We start from the raw sequence: 15818 nt of genomic DNA on the forward strand, positions 1-15818 counted from the left end.
CTTTGGGCGACACTCCCACCTGATGAAGATGGATGACGATAACATTGTGCACCTGTGCTAGCAGTGTGTAGGCTCATCCAGAATTTTGGATACAAACCCAAGCAGAGAGGAAAAGAAATCTTGATGATGCAACAGTGGTGGTTGTAAAGGTCCACCAAACCCATTCTTTCTGAAGAGCAATCAGGTTGCACAAGAGAGGATATGTATCCTCGATTTATTTCTTACAAAAAGAATTTGATGCTAGCAACTCTGTACATACAAGGGCTGGTTGGCAGTAGCTGATTTCTCAACATAGGCAACAATGGAGCAAGATAACATTACAACCTTTGCTCTTATACATGGAAGAGAGGTCACTAAAAACCTTCACTTTACAAGGAGTGGGGCTGCTATCTCAATCACATTATATATTTACCATCAATGGTGAAGAAGGAGACTGGGCAGAAAAAAAAAAATTGCATCTGAGGATAGGAAAGATGAAGAGAAAAATCGAGCAGCCGCAACAAAAAGCTGCCAGAATCGCAAGATCACAGAGCAGGTTGGGGCCTTTCAGAGAGAGAAACAATCAGGCGGATCCCCAGGCAGGGGCGCCACAGATGGATCCTACCTTGAAATGCCCTTATTTTGCTGACAAACGAAATATTCTGGATCAAATGTTTTTAAAGAATGGAGGATAATCATCTAGTGGCTAAAATGGCTGACAGCATGCTCAAGAGTTTCTTGGCTGGGGCCTAGTAACTCCTTCACCTTGTATCCATTTTTGTAGATCTTCAACGTGGGAACAAATTCGACTGACTCAGCTTTTGCCAGGTATGCATTGGTTTGAACATCCACCTTCACGCAAATAGGACAAACAACTTTCAGATAGACATATAACGAAGGACTGCTGGACAGACCTGCAAAGTATGAATGGATTGCTGCATGCACATTGCAGAACGAAAAAGTTACCTTGAGGAAGTTCACAGTGGGATTCTTTTTGCAGAGTTGCTCCACGACCGGAACTATTTGCCTGGACCGCTCACTCCACGTCGAACTAAATAGCACTACTGCGATGCCTGATTGGACCAATTCTTGAATCCTTCAGCCAACTTAAACCAAAAGGACATGTTTTGCGAAGGCATGCAAATGTAATATATCCAATGCAGACAATTCCAATTGAACATCATAAAGTCGTTGAATGAGGGAGAGAAAGCGTGCGGAGGGTTTCACAGTATATACCAGGGTGTGAGAGAGCCTCTCTTAATTGATCATTGCTGGTGATATCTTCAATTTCACCCCCGAACCACTTGGGAAGTATCCCTTCACCGTGATGTTTCCTTAAAGCCACTTGAACATCAAAATAAGATCTTGCAACTTCCGCATCCCCAGGCAACTCCCTTTTCAATATTTCATAATCGCGCAGAGCGTCTTTCCACCTCTCCAACTGCGCTCCATGAATACGCGACAGACATAAGACAGGAGCAACAGCGAAAACTTGACAAAACTGTTCACAACAGGAACAGGCGGTAAGTGCAGAAAGCTATCAGGTGAGAACTTCATTTCACGGATAAATACCTTGGAATTAGAATGACCTCGCCTAAGAAGAGCCTTCAAGTGATTAGGGTAAGCATCGAGAGCCGCATTGCAATCTTCAATAGCCTTTTCATACAGACCAAGTTTCGACCTGCAAATAATAGGTCACAAATAAATAAATCATGATCTCAAGAAAACTACATTCTGGATAAGCCTGGCTCCAAGTCTGTTAGTCTGCTAATCACGCCTACGAGAAGAGAATTTGCTGAAAGCAGGTACTTGTGATCCCGAGATTTGTACTAACCTGCATGCTGCCCTATTGCACAACAATACTGCGTTGGTGGGGTTATATTGTAAGCCTTCACCATATGCTATAGCCGCCTCCAACCACCTGTCTGCTTTGAACAAATCGTTACCAGTAGCTCGAGCAGTAGCCACGGCTCGTGCTTTTTTCAGAAGATCTGAGACTTCAGGATTATGCGGTTCAAGAAGGGCTGCCTTCTCAGCAACTGTAACTGCATCATCAAACCTGCCTAGTGACATGTTAATCTGAGCCATGACACACAGAATGTTCGTGTCAGCAGAACTGCTACTAGACTTCCTCATCAAATTCTCCCCCTTTAGAGCACCTTGTAAAACTGCATCCGCTTCCTCAGGTTTGGAAAGCTTCACCAAGGCTTCTGCTTTCAGAGCCACAATCTGCAATAGTGAACGCAAATTCTTGAGGAACAGAGTCACGAGTCATGTTCATCTGGAACAGAATATATCACACGTATGCACCAAATATTCAGCTCCAAGTTCTGATACGAAAGAGCACAGAAACCTGTGCCGACGTTCCTATGTCTTGCATGCAAAATGGACTAGAACAACTTGAATAAGGTATGCCTCAATATGCTCCCTGACCTGAGGTGCAGAATCTGCTCCAGCTGCCACGGCACCTTCGCTTTCTCTTATAACGGTGCTCCAATCAGAAGCTTTTCTAGCGTCAAAGCACTTTATCAAATGATTTTCTATTTTATCCACTTTTTGAATGTCTCCGATTTCAATGTGCTGACCGTTGGATTTTACGATCTTCTTTGCTCTCTCTATTCGACCTAATCTGCAAATTATTTAATAAGTAGGGTTAGAATCAACAGCTAATTTACGTAGTCCTGCAAATCATAATAGATCGATATCCAGTATGCAACAGATGTATCTGCATTTACAGTTGCAGGATGCACACTTTTCAAGAAATCAATTCGCATGAGTGGAGCGTTTACCTTATGCATAAGGACACAAGCCGTTGCAGGGCACGCACATACTGAGGATCCAGCTTTAATGATTCTTCGCACTCCTGATAAGCCTCCGTCAGCCGACCAAGACATATAAGCGTAGCTGCTCTATTGCTTCTGTATGAGGCACGGCCTGGAGCCAAGGAAACAGCGCGGTCATAGAGAGAGAGCGCGTCAACAAAACTCCCCTTCTTGTACTGATCATTTCCTGCATTCTTGACTTCCTCAGGATCACTACTAGCGAGCACTCGCTTTATCAACAAGCTTTCTCCAACAGCAATTATGTTTCCACGCCCAGCATCGGCTGAAGCTCTTAGCCCATCTGGCTTCACGGGGGAATAAGAGGGTTTCACTGCTGTGCCATTCGATTTTCCACCATTTTCTGTAACGCCTCCAATTGAGAGTCTCGAGTGATTAGGCCCACATATGATTCCAACAGGCGCAGGAAAACCCACATTCTGGGCTGGTTTATTTGGCACAGCGGATTTGGCATTTCCTCCTGCAACACCAACCCACAAAAACCTGTAAGGGTAAACAATCACAAGTATGAAAAGTTGAAAACAGAGACCAAGATTGTGGTCATCAACGATTGTCGTCCTTACAATAGAATCGAGGTCAGATGAACAATAGACACATGCGTCATGAGAAGGTTCTCATTTTACCTGATGTTGACAACGCTCCTACATTACACGACCCTCCGCGCAACTGTCCAATGCTGCAACTGCTGCTTCTAGAATTGGTTGTAGGGGTAGACTCCGATGGTGCTAAACCAGTAGCTTTTCCAAACAAATTCCCAGTACTGCTTGCTCTGCCCACGGTAGGACTACCCGCAACTGAGCTCCCTCTTGAGCTTCCTCCACTGGAAGAGGTGCTTGCCCTTGGACTAGGGCTGTCCACAACAGGACTGCTGCTGACTTTCAAATTAAGGACAGAGGGGCTACTACTTGACCATGAGCTTCCATCCTTGGATGAAAACCGGCCACTGTCGCTCCGACTCCAGTATGGAGAACTGTCATTACCTACTTTGGGAGTATTCCCACCAGTACTGCTTCCGCTGGAAGACATCTCTCCGCTGACGTTTCTACGAGGTTCTCCGTTGAACAACGAATCCACAGTAACAGTCCCAACATCAGACATTCGACGTCTATGCGTACCGTGGTGATCTTTGTTTAAGCTGTCATCGCTAGAGCTGCTCCTCCCATGCACTACTAGGCCTGAAGAGGCAGCACTGTTCTCGTCTCTCAAATTCGGTTGGGTAGAATTACCAGATCTGTTGGCGCCCGGCGATCCTCCGGCTAGAGGAGGAACACCACTTCCACTGCTGCGTAAAGCTTTACCTTCCGCTGTAGATACATCAACCACAGCACTGACAGGCTCATGGCTGCTACTACATGCTTTGGAACCGTTCCTCAAGGAACTTTTGGATGCATTTCCATTCCCGGCAGTTACAGTGCTCTGTCTTTGGTCTTTTTTCACATCGCTTTCATGTGGTTTTTCTTTGTAAAGAGAGCTATACGAGAAAGAATCCTCCCTTGAGAAGCTGCTGATCCGAGGCTCGTCGAGATGAGCCCCATTGAACCTAGACCATCCCTGAAAGCGGTCTATCTTCCCGGTCTGAGTAGTTCCAGACACTTTCCCATTGAGAGCTCCCCCGTGGTAAGCACTGAAACTGCTGGGGCTAAACTTTTTCTCTGTATGAATCTCCGCCATTGCGCATCTGAAGCTGGTGTGCTGATGTACCTTGTGAGACCACAGACATCAGGCGGTTCAACACCAATGATCCAATCTGTAAGCAGAAGTATTGACTGCTATGTATGTCAGCATCACCTAAGTGTCAGCACAAACGAAACAGAGGAAGTCAGCGAGGATAGCTGACGACTGACAGACTTGAAAACTGATAATCTTAAACTGAATACTTCATGGTTTGTCAAACCTCTACACATGTCGGACGCAAGGGGTCGATCAACATATGATCTGATTCCATGTTAGAAATGTTCAAGATTTCATTCGGATCCGACTCCAAATAATGATATGAATAAGCATGATGCTAAGTTGAGTAGATAAACAGATACATTTCTTAAATAAAGACTTGTCGTAGTTAAAAACTTGTCATGAGGGTAAACAGATCCTTCAATCAAGAGATAAAGCATTTAAATTGGCAGCACCAAAAATTAGCAGACTACAGCTTTGGTTATGATTCATTCATTGAGCGAGACTTATCATGGGTTTCCAACGCTCTTAGCCAACTTAGGAATCAGAGTGCTTCGTGCAGTCTTTCGCTACTCACTCTTGGTATGCACGAACTTGTTCTCTCTTACTCACTTCAAATGGACAGATTTCAGTATCGAATATTCAAATCGCTAGTGCTCCAATTCCCATGGGTATTAAGAGTTAAGAAACGAGAGGTTAGATACAAATAAATTAAGAAACAAATTACACATACGGTTCACTCGGATAATTATGAATCACTACCTAATGGACGTGTTAGCAGACTGTGGTCAGTATCAAGAAAAATGAAATGAAATCAATGGCTGAAGGAATCTTGCAGTCGAAATACTCCTGAACCCAAGCCCAAACTTTCGTAATGTTTGACAGGATTGTGAAGCAATCCGTAATTTAGAAGGAGATAAGAGACAAATCACTTAACATAGCGCAGTTCTCAACTCTACGTTTACTACATTCGTTTACTGAATAGTACAGATTAGGCGAAAGGATGGGTGAACTATACCCAGAGTGGAAGGAGTAGTCACATTAACAAGTTAACCATGATGTGGCCGAAGATTAAAACATTTCGAAAAAAAAGAAAAAAAAAAAACGAACATAAAATAAAACAAAATAACTAAACAACATGACAAAATAACGTAACAAAACACAACAAAGCAAAACAGATATAAAAACGACACTTACCACTGTCTGTGATGGCTGTTTCACTGGGCGATGCAAAGTTTCCAAAGCTCTAGAACAGAAACGACAGATATTTGCGATTCAACTATCCGACCCGTTTCGCGAATACAAATGCGCCCTATGAGATGGTAAATGTCTGCTTACGTTTCCGGTGCTAATTGCTACTGACACGAGGTTTTACAAGATGGTGATGTGCAATTCAACGAGAGGAGCAGCAACACAAAATAGCTGTGCTTCTAAACAACCGTAACGCACAGCGAACCAGGATTAACCTGCCCCATGAAACAGTCCTCCGCAAGCTTACAAATCACTTGAAGGCTTGATATGTTTTCGAGTATCGCTACTGCCGATGGCACCAGGATTGGATGCAACTTTCCACCTTTCAACATCTAAGAAGAAAGTGCTTCAGATGCGCGGTGGCTAAGAGAACGATTCGGTTCTGATAAAACGTAAGCGCAGATAGGTACGCATTCAACGCTACAGTGAATGTAGCAGATACATTGCCAGAAGGCAATGAGAGGGGGAGCAAATGTGTAGAGCTCGAGATCAATTAAATGACATTACGGCAAGCGCAGCTCGATATCCGAAAATGCACGCAGGCACATAGTTTTTCTCTCTTCTAACTGAGACACCGTATGAACCCGAACTTTTCCGCAAGCTCTAAGAGCTCCCACAACAATTTAAATCAATCCCCTGTGAAAATACCGCAACTATCCCTTCCTCTTCGTCTCTGAGAGGATCCAGAACCCGGAAGTACGCTCTATTCGTCCTGAATAGGATACAATTCCCTACAGCTCCCCCTCAGCTTCCACCTAATCGAAAATTTCAGCTAAGTGAGCCGTCATCCTCTTTCCGTGCGACTCCCTGACCGAGCTTCCTCGGTAGCCGAATTGCGCCCCATTTGCAACCTCCAAATCTTTTACGATCCCTCTCAATCCAAGCAAAAGAAGGATGCGACACTGCTACCCTGTGCTATCAACTAAACCACAGCTACACCGCTAATGCGACGAAGAAAAACTTCGAAAGACTGCAGCAGAGTGAACGCGCAGTGGTGGCGACGTAGCTGGGAAAAGTCTTGATTGAACATGGAATAGGGAGGGAGCGCACAGAAATGAGCGCATTGGATTGCAGTGAAGCTATGTAAAGAAGGGAGAAACGTGCCGGGGCAGAGCAGACCTGCTCGCCATAGCCGGAAAGGCGAGGCAGAGACAACAGCAAAAGAGGAGGGGGCACGCAGAAGCTGCCTTTGGCAAGGCAAAGGAGAGAGATTAGACTTGAGAGCCTTGGCTAGACCAGACCAGGCCAGGCCAGACCCAGTTAAAACTGGCTTAGCCTGGCATCCCTTGCATGGGAGAGGAAAATAAAAACACAATAAAAAAATATAGCAAAATCAACAAAAATATTTTAAAAAATAAAAAACAATGTAGTCCTCCCCCGGCCTATCCCAACCAACGCTATGGCCCGACTCCATCTTTCCTCGAGGTGGATGAATGAACAATCCTTCGTGTCATTTTCAGGCGCTACATTCATCGTGAATGCCCTTTTTGTGGCTGTCTGTGAGCTGGATCAAGCGAATGGATGATTGACCCCAAGTGCACTGTGCTTGGAAGTGTGTGAATGCTATTTCAAATCAGCATCGAAAGATGTGAACATCTGTCAAAACAAAGTGGTTATGTTTTTGTGTTAATTGGATGAAAATCAGCTCATGTGTTGCTGTTCAGATGGGGGAAAAGGGTGCTGAACCCACGAAAAGCGTATGCAATGCCATTCAAAGATGCCCTTTGATTGAATCTGGGGAGTTGAGATTTGAACCAACTTCCATGAGGGTGTCACACTCTGGAAGACCCACCAAGTGAGGTCGCTGAGCAAATAATTCAGTAGAAAGTGCCTGCCCCTCCCCCCCCCCCCCCCTCTCCATCACTGGGACCAGCTCCCCTTGCACCTAATGCACATGCTAAGTCTTCTTCTCCTCACTCTTCCAGGTGCAAAAAGCTAGCAAAGGCTGTCATTTAATATTCAGGTGCAGTTACCCACTTCAACAATCTCCATAAAAATACTGTTTTCTCATTTACATATAGGAACATATGGGAATTTACTTGTATGCTACTTTCCATCTGGCACTGTTGATATTAAAGTAAAAATATAGGTAAAAAAAACTAAAAAGAACACAAATCCCCGATGGAGAAAACAATTTACATGGTAGTAGTAATTCTGCCTCATCATGTTCAATTGTTCAATAATTTATTTATTTTTCCTGTGGAATGAATTCCACGCATACTCACACGAGAATTTGAGTAAATACATAGAGTTTAAAGGGGGGGGGGATGGAAACAAATGAAAGTGTTCGGTAACAACGATCATTCCGTTCTGTATAATCCAGTTGGAAGCACCATTTTTCCACTACAGTCGAGCTTCCTCTCGGACTTCTTCCCCTGTAAGGAAGTGAGAAGCTTGCTGGTGACGCCGACGAATGAACGATTAGTCTGTCTGCGGTGCCTCCTTGCACATCGTTTGTCAACCACTGTGTCTCCACTGCGAAGCAATTCCCTCCCTCCCTGCTAATAATCCTCGTTGCAGGAAGAGCACATAATGAAGGGGGAGGAGTTTAACAGTTTAGTGCCACCAAACAAGTGAGTGACTCCTATACCTTAAATGGCTTCCAAGTGGTTCCATCCAGCTCCCCCCACGAGCGGATGAAAACTTTGCACCGATAATGTCAGAGTTTTGGTGACCTGAAACTTTACACACAAACCCCAACCTTCCCCTGTATCCTGAGCTTGGCCAATACAATAGATTTGGGTTGTAGCGGAAGGAAATATTGTATTTACACTCTTCACAATTGATGCGGATGAATGATTATGTACATGATGGATGAAGTAATGGATGGACGGAGTTCACGTGAGTGGTTCCCATATGTTCCCGTCGTTCCCGAGCCAGATTCCCCTTCTCCTCGAGTCCAAAATTAACAAGACAAAGGCTTTAGCAGAATTATTCATTTCAGGTGTTCTCTGTGACCCTCACCTGGAGACCATAATTGGGAAGATAAGTTTACGGACCCAATTAAGGATACCTCTATTTAAGGGCTTCCGACAATTTCTTTTTATCTTTTTTCTTTTTCCAGCCAGCTCTGGAATAAGCTGAAGCCCTAGGGCTGCTTCCGGATGGCAGACCTGGTGACTATTTTTATCCAGGACACCCTCAGAGAGCGAGAGAAAGCCCCCAGGACTCACTCTTTTTTCGCTATTTTGTGGTCATTGCTAACCAGCTGGTGTGCATCATTGTACTCCTCCCCCTATCTCCCGCAAGGCATCTGAATGTTGTGTGCAGCTTTTGAATGAAAAGCTACAGGTTCCTCCTAAATTAACACCCCCATTAAGTTTCAAAGCTAGGTCGCACAACTGGTGTTAAACCCGTGTTGGTTAGTGATAAACCATGTTCAGGAATCATAACTGTTACATACTCAGAGAATCCTCTTTATTGTGCAAACGGATTGTTTCAAAACAAGCTGTAGTTCTAAAAAAAAAACACGTGATGCAGGAAATGAATTCGTTTCCTCATCCAAGGAAGAGATGAAAGCACGATGGGACAAGAGCAAAGCCTTGTTTTCCTTTTATCCCTTTCCCCTGCAACAGAGAGGGCAGCAAGGTGCTTTAGAACCTGCATATGGAGCAGAGTCCCTTTCAGAAGGGGAAAGAGGCATTTGGAGCCTATGGTTAGGCTTCAGCCCCCTTCATCAAGGCTGTCATGGCAATGACACCTGGACCTGTCAGATTTAATCCTAAGCTTATGAAGCAGGCCCAGACAGAGAGAGGGGGCGAGAAATTATTGAAGATCCTTTGCAAAGGTAAGGGAGCCTCTAGCAAAGGGAGGCTTGGATAAGAAGCCCTCCCCCACTCTAGAGTACAAAAAACTTGAAGTAAAAATGCATGAAATGTGGGGTTGGTGGTCTTGCCACATTGCTTTCAGAAACATGGTTGCCATCAATAATGGAGGGATGTAATATTCTCTGCTTCAAAGGAATCTATCACCCCCATATGTGGTGTGTCTAAGGATCTGCTGGTCCATTCAAATAATGTGTCACAAAAATGCCCTCTCTCTCTCTCTTGGTCCTTCCCCTTTGGAATCTCTTTAGATTTTCCCCCCTTCAAGTCCTTGTCAATTTTTTTTCTTTGGCCAAGTAAGGCATCTTGTTGCCATGCATGAAAGCAAACATTCTTTGAAACTTCTCAAGCCACCATTTTATTGGATTACCCACAGCAATGTAACAATCAGTGGAGGGCATTCAAGGAATAAACCCCGACCAACAAAAAGTCTCTGGAGTCCAAATTATCCCATCAAAACCCACAAGTGTGATCATTAAGTAGTAAACCATCTCTAAGCTTGGTTACAAGTATTGTAAAGTGCTATTGGGAAAGAGCCAAACTCCACTGCGCAAGAGTTCCAATGGGTGTTTATGGATGGAGGGCTGGCATGTTCCAGTGACAGGTGACCATACAATGGGGGGTGAAAGCAGCAGCAAGACTGCTTCTCTATCATCCCAGCCCTCATTTCTTGCATGGGAGCAGGAAAGTTAAGGCCATGCAAAGAGGTGACCATGAAAGACTGGCTTCTCTCTCTTACACACATACACAATTGAAGCATCTATCAGTTGTTGCCTCTGAAAAGAAGGAGAAGAAGAAGGAAGAGGACCCAACCTCCCCACCTCCTCCTTGTCACTTGGTTGAATGAATGAATGAATGCATGAGTGAGTGAAGTGAATGGGCTGGCTGACTGTATTGACAAGCATGGGGAATGATGGATGTATGAAAAGGGCTGGACCAAGGGGGCTTTGACTTTGAATGATCATTCACATGGGCTGGCATAACAATGGAAGTCCCCTCATGTAATACTGCTACTGCTACTTCTACTACCCCCCTCCCCCCTTCAGATATTTGCCCCCTCCACCAAGCAAACTCCTGCTGCACCCATTCATGGGCTTTCCTCCTTTGTTGACTGTCTGCCACACCCACTTCTCTGAAAGAGAGTGTGTGTGTGTGTGTGTGTATATATATATATATATATATGTGTGTGTGTGTGTGTGTGTATATATATATATATATATATATGTGTGTGTGTGTGTGTGTGTATATATATATATATATGTGTGTGTGTGTGTATATATATATATATATATATATGTGTGTGTGTGTGTATGTAATAGACATAAGAAGTGAAAAAAACTCAATTTGAGACAGGGCAAGCAACTGTGGGATTTTTCTTTTCTTTTCATTTCATCTTGGTCCCTCAGCTGATATCCATACCTGCCAGGGGAAAGAATAATCTCCAGTTGCACAAATTGGAAAGCTAACACAGTTAGGAGAGGAAAGTGGGATTTCAAAATCTCCTGATTCTCCAGAAATGTGTATACAGAAGGGCAACAACAGTTTTCTATTTTTGTGTACAATTCAGCACATGAATTGGTCATCATAATCAGATATGTTTTGGTCCTTGTGTGTCTTGGGTACAGAGAAATCATAAGGGAGTGTAGATGATATGAGACCAAACTAGGCTCCCAATTCTTTTTCTGGTGCAGCTGTGAATGTGCCTGCTTAATATCAGGGACATTGGCTTTGGATTCTGTCTGAGTATAGGAGTGTGCTCTGTGAAAATTATTGTTTCTTTTGTATTTGTAATAACCATGTAAAATTAGAATAAATGTCTTAATCATAGTTTAGTCATTACTATTCATGTCTCTTGCAGGGTTTTCATAATGCTTTAATTGTACATAAAGTGCTCAGTTTTTACCTGCACCTTCAAGCAATAAAGAGGTTAACTCCAACAACTTCTGAGCCAATTGTTGTGTTAGAATAGAAGTACTGGATCTTGGTAGACCAAAGAAAGACTATAAAAGTAATTGAGGGTTTTGTGGATCCCTTTGAGGTATACTTAAAGCATTCATGCCATAAATGTAAGAATTGCTTCTTTCTTTTTATTTTACGTCTTCTTTTCTTCTCTGGATTTATCATCCATCCCCACATGTATGTATGTATGTATGTATGTATTATTCTTCATTCTTTATAAATCAAAATACAAGCACATAGTTTCTCAATTGAGAAACCTTCAATGCCCATGTGACAATAAAACCACAAACATAACAAACATACTGTGGTACACATTTGGATGTTGGGTGTAACAAAGGTTGCAAATAAGAACAAAACCTCCATGAATGAACAATAAATAAATAAATAAATAAATACTTACTATAAGAGTTTCAAACTCAACCATTTCTCTCTCTATATATATGCATTTTCTTGAATTGTATACATCATTTTACAGCCATTTGATTCAATTGATTTACTGTTGCACAAAAAGATAATGTCCTTCTGAAATGCTGAAGAATACATTTTTTTAAATTTTGAACTCTAGTCTCTTTGCAATTAACTGTATTTGCAATTTTATTCTTTTTTTTAAACTTATAATTGATTCAATATTATATATATATATATATATATATATATATGTTGAATCCCTTGTTAGTGTCAACTGCTTCACAGTCAAGCTGAAGAGAAGACCCCTTCTGAGAAGAGAAAAGTTTCTTGAAAGTCTCCACCATGTGGCACACCATTGCCTGAAATTACACCACTAATGACTACACACAAGGATGGAAGAAGAAACACAGAAACCCAATTTAAAAGAACCCAATTTTGGGAAATTAGAAAAATAGCCATAAAAAATAAAATTAAGGCATGGTGGCCACAAGCTCAAGGTTTGGTCACGGGTTGGCCCCAGTTGCAGTGGAGTTGTAAGCCCTAAAATCATTCAAGTCTGGTCAACCAATTCACAGCAGCCCCCTTTGAACCCAAAGAACACAGCACTCTGCCAAAAGGTGGCAACGCCCTTTAGTTGCAGCTCAGCTCATAAATAGGAATGGCTGCGTTCACCCATTCCTATTTCAGCATTAAAAAACTGAATATAAAATACACACACACATTCATTTTTTGTTGGATGGGTAGGGTGTAGTATGTGTAATGTGTAGTGAGTGAGTGATAATAGTGTGCTGGATTTCAGAGAGCCTGGCATGATAATGCTGGCAAGAGTGTCCAGTGCTTTGGAGGGAAGGGGAATGGGGAGAGGGAATGGAATGGAATCATGGGGCTGCAGGCTGGTTGGACATATTTTACACAACCCAGAGAGGGTGCACAAGTCAGTCCCATGTGGATCACTCTCTGCCCTTGCCAGCTCTGCAGCAGCCATGTCAGCAACATTGTCCCCAGATTCAATACCCCCTTTGGGTACATCCATCCATTGACTCCCACCCCATAAAAATGCCCAGGCGTTTTTGTATTGTGGAGAGTAGCAGGGGGTGGGGGTGTTGCAGGGTCAGGTGGATCCTCCAACCTACCACTAACCTACACCACATGCACCTGCATTGCAATATATTTACAGCACATAAGATTGAACCACACACACTGATGGAGCAGGAAAGATAACATATAAATTCATAAAAAAACAGAAGAAGAAGAGAGGATTCAAGCTCTCATGACAAGGTGTGCGCTCAGAGGCCAGGCTCCATGTCCTGGACGCTGGTAAATGGTCAAAGCACTACTACTACTACTATCACGACCACTACCACCACCATCCAGTAATAGCAGCAGTTATAGTAGTATTAGCAGCAGCAGCAGCAACTGATGAGTGATTTTGTGAGTGAGTGAGTGGCTTTGGGTGTTTAATTTTGGGGGTTCACTCATTCATGAGCAAGTGAGTGAGGGTGGGAGGGAGCAAACAACAGGGGGGCTCATAATTCCTCTATTGACCTTGAATGGTTATTATGGGGCTGCAGGGGTTGGGCTGAGGGCAGGGCAGGGCATCAAGAGAGAGAGAGAGAGAGAGAAAGGGGTGGCGGTGCAGGTGGGCCACCTTCCGCAAGCATGTGTCCATTAAGCACACTTGGCCGAGTACTGTCATGGCTAATGGCCATTCAAACATGGCTTTTGAACACCCCCCACCCATTTCTATGTCATACGCAGCAAGTGGTCAAGAATAACAAAAAAAATAATAAATAATAAAAAAGAAAGAGAGAAAAAGAAGCAGAAGTTCTTCAACTTTCAAATTGTTTTGGGGATGTTTCAAGGGAACATAGTCCTATGCTGTATCAATTTTATATGCTTGAAACAGTGCAACAGTTGATATACATTGTCTAGCTGAGTTCAGATTCCATAGGTGGTATAACATACTGTGTCCTACACATGTTTTGATATTTGATGGTGCTGTTGTCATTGTTGTGAGTAGTGTTATTTGCAATAGGGGTCCAAACATGGCCCCATTTTTGGGCAATATTTTACCTATGATGAGATGCCAAAGTATTCCATGATATTTTGAAATATCACTTCATACTTCATCAACCACATCACTTGTCTCAACTCTCTTTTCTCTTTGACTTCATACCACATTATAACCTTATGATGCCTTTGAGTTCCAAAAAACAACATACATTCTTCCTTCTTTGACTCCATACTACATTGCAACCTTACTATGCATTGATGCTCCAAATAACAATAGATCCTCTTTTTCTTTGATTCCAAATTATACCACAACTTCACTTTTGTAGTTGATGAAGAATTAAATGAATTATTTGAAGAATAATGTCACAAAATTGAAAATAAGTTTTAGGAGCACTTTTTTGAGTTCAATGATGTAAAAGAACTTGCTGTGGTTCACAACATAATCAACAACTCTTGTTTTCATATTTACTTGAAATTCTATACTCAAATTGTTCAATTAGATTTTGAATTATTTTATAAATGAGCTTGATGCCTAGTTTTTTCAAACCGCAAGAACATTATAAGAGTGCTTTCAGATGGTTCTTTTAGCCATCAAAGACCACCTCAATTTTAAAAACTGAAGCCATTACCCACAAATTGATATTACTTGGTAATTGGTTGTAGTAATAGAGCATCTTGAATCAAATGGGAATGGAGCCAACATTAGAACATTGAAAAGAACTTGAGATGTTGGCAACGATACAATGTGCTTCTTTACAGATTTGATGATTTAGACCATTCTTTCACTTAAATAACAATATTTGTGGTAGTCAGATAGTGTCCAGAAGCTTCAAATTAGCCAACCTTTTAGCTTACTTCACTTCAAACATTGCATTGGATTTTTCAATGGAATACAATTTTTTTAAGCTAGCACCTTAAGAATGACAAAGACACATTCTTTGGCATAAAGAAGTACTTTGTAAATGCATATGTTAATTGTGGCCTTGACTGCCATGTCATTGATCTAATGACTAGCTGACTTAGATCTTCTGCAGATGCAATAGTATTGAAGAAGATGGAGATATTAAAAAATCCTAAAAAACACTCTAATCTTGGATAGTATTTATTGGCAAACTTGGACTATGGTGTGAGCCAAATAGTTATTCCTAGCTACAAGTCTCAACTACAAAACAATTGGTCAACAAAAAAAATAACTATTATTTGACTAAAGCATAGATTGCAGATGAATACTACATTGAGATCCTGAAAGGCATGTGGATTTTACTCAAAGAAATTCGTATTCAATTCAATCAAACAAAAGAAATGAAATAAATTGTAGATTGGATCTTTGCTTGATGTATTTTGTAGAATATGTTGGCTGAATTATACAATTTATGGATGACTAAATTTATTAAGATTGACCAAAAGATATCAAAGAATTTTGTTGCTGTGTTGGGAGAGGTAATTCTCTTCACACAAATGGTTTAAAAGAAAGTTGTGACACACAATTATGCATTGAATTTTTTTTTACTAATATATAATTCAAACTAAAAGATTATAACTAAGTTTATTGCAATGTATTCAACCATTAGGGTTTAGTTTGTCTACACATGATGTTCTTTATATATTGTACAAGTGAAAATAAAAATAATAGTTTTGGATTTTATTTATTTATTTATTTATATGGTTATAAAATACTTTATAAAACTAAGGCCTCTAAAATCTTGTACTCAAGACCTTTGAAATTATAGAAAATAAACTAATATATAAATTTTAAAAAATATAAATACAAAATGGGCAAGCAAAGCTCAGCTTCTAAATTACAGCCACTATGCCTCGTATAATATACACCCATGTACTAACACTCTATACTTGACTTAGTTAACATGTGAAA

General features: G+C 41.7%; 1 protein-coding gene across 3 annotated transcripts; it reads right to left on the reverse strand.

The window, feature by feature from the left end:
- Positions 1-185: 185 nt before the first annotated feature.
- On the reverse strand, positions 186-6974 carry LOC112282439 (TPR repeat-containing thioredoxin TTL1). 3 transcript variants are annotated; one of them, XM_024520014.3, is made up of 9 exons: positions 5688-6974; positions 3443-4607; positions 2769-3279; positions 2413-2608; positions 1814-2208; positions 1552-1660; positions 1216-1420; positions 946-1052; positions 186-831 (listed from the first exon to the last, which is right to left on the reverse strand). In XM_024520014.3, exons 2-9 carry the CDS (start codon positions 4488-4490, stop codon positions 679-681), a joined length of 2724 nt encoding a protein of 907 aa, XP_024375782.1. In that variant the 5' UTR covers positions 4491-4607; positions 5688-6974; the 3' UTR covers positions 186-678. The 3 variants fall into 3 exon arrangements, with proteins under 3 accessions (XP_024375782.1, XP_024375784.1, XP_024375783.1); XM_024520016.3 differs by having other exon boundaries at positions 3443-4520; positions 5688-6925; XM_024520015.3 differs by having other exon boundaries at positions 3443-4585; positions 5688-5826.
- Positions 6975-15818: the final 8844 nt, after the last annotated feature.

Source organism: Physcomitrium patens, chromosome 5 (assembly GCF_059467195.1).
Source record: "Physcomitrium patens ecotype Gransden chromosome 5, ASM5946719v1, whole genome shotgun sequence".
Lineage (NCBI taxonomy): Eukaryota > Viridiplantae > Streptophyta > Bryopsida > Funariales > Funariaceae > Physcomitrium > Physcomitrium patens.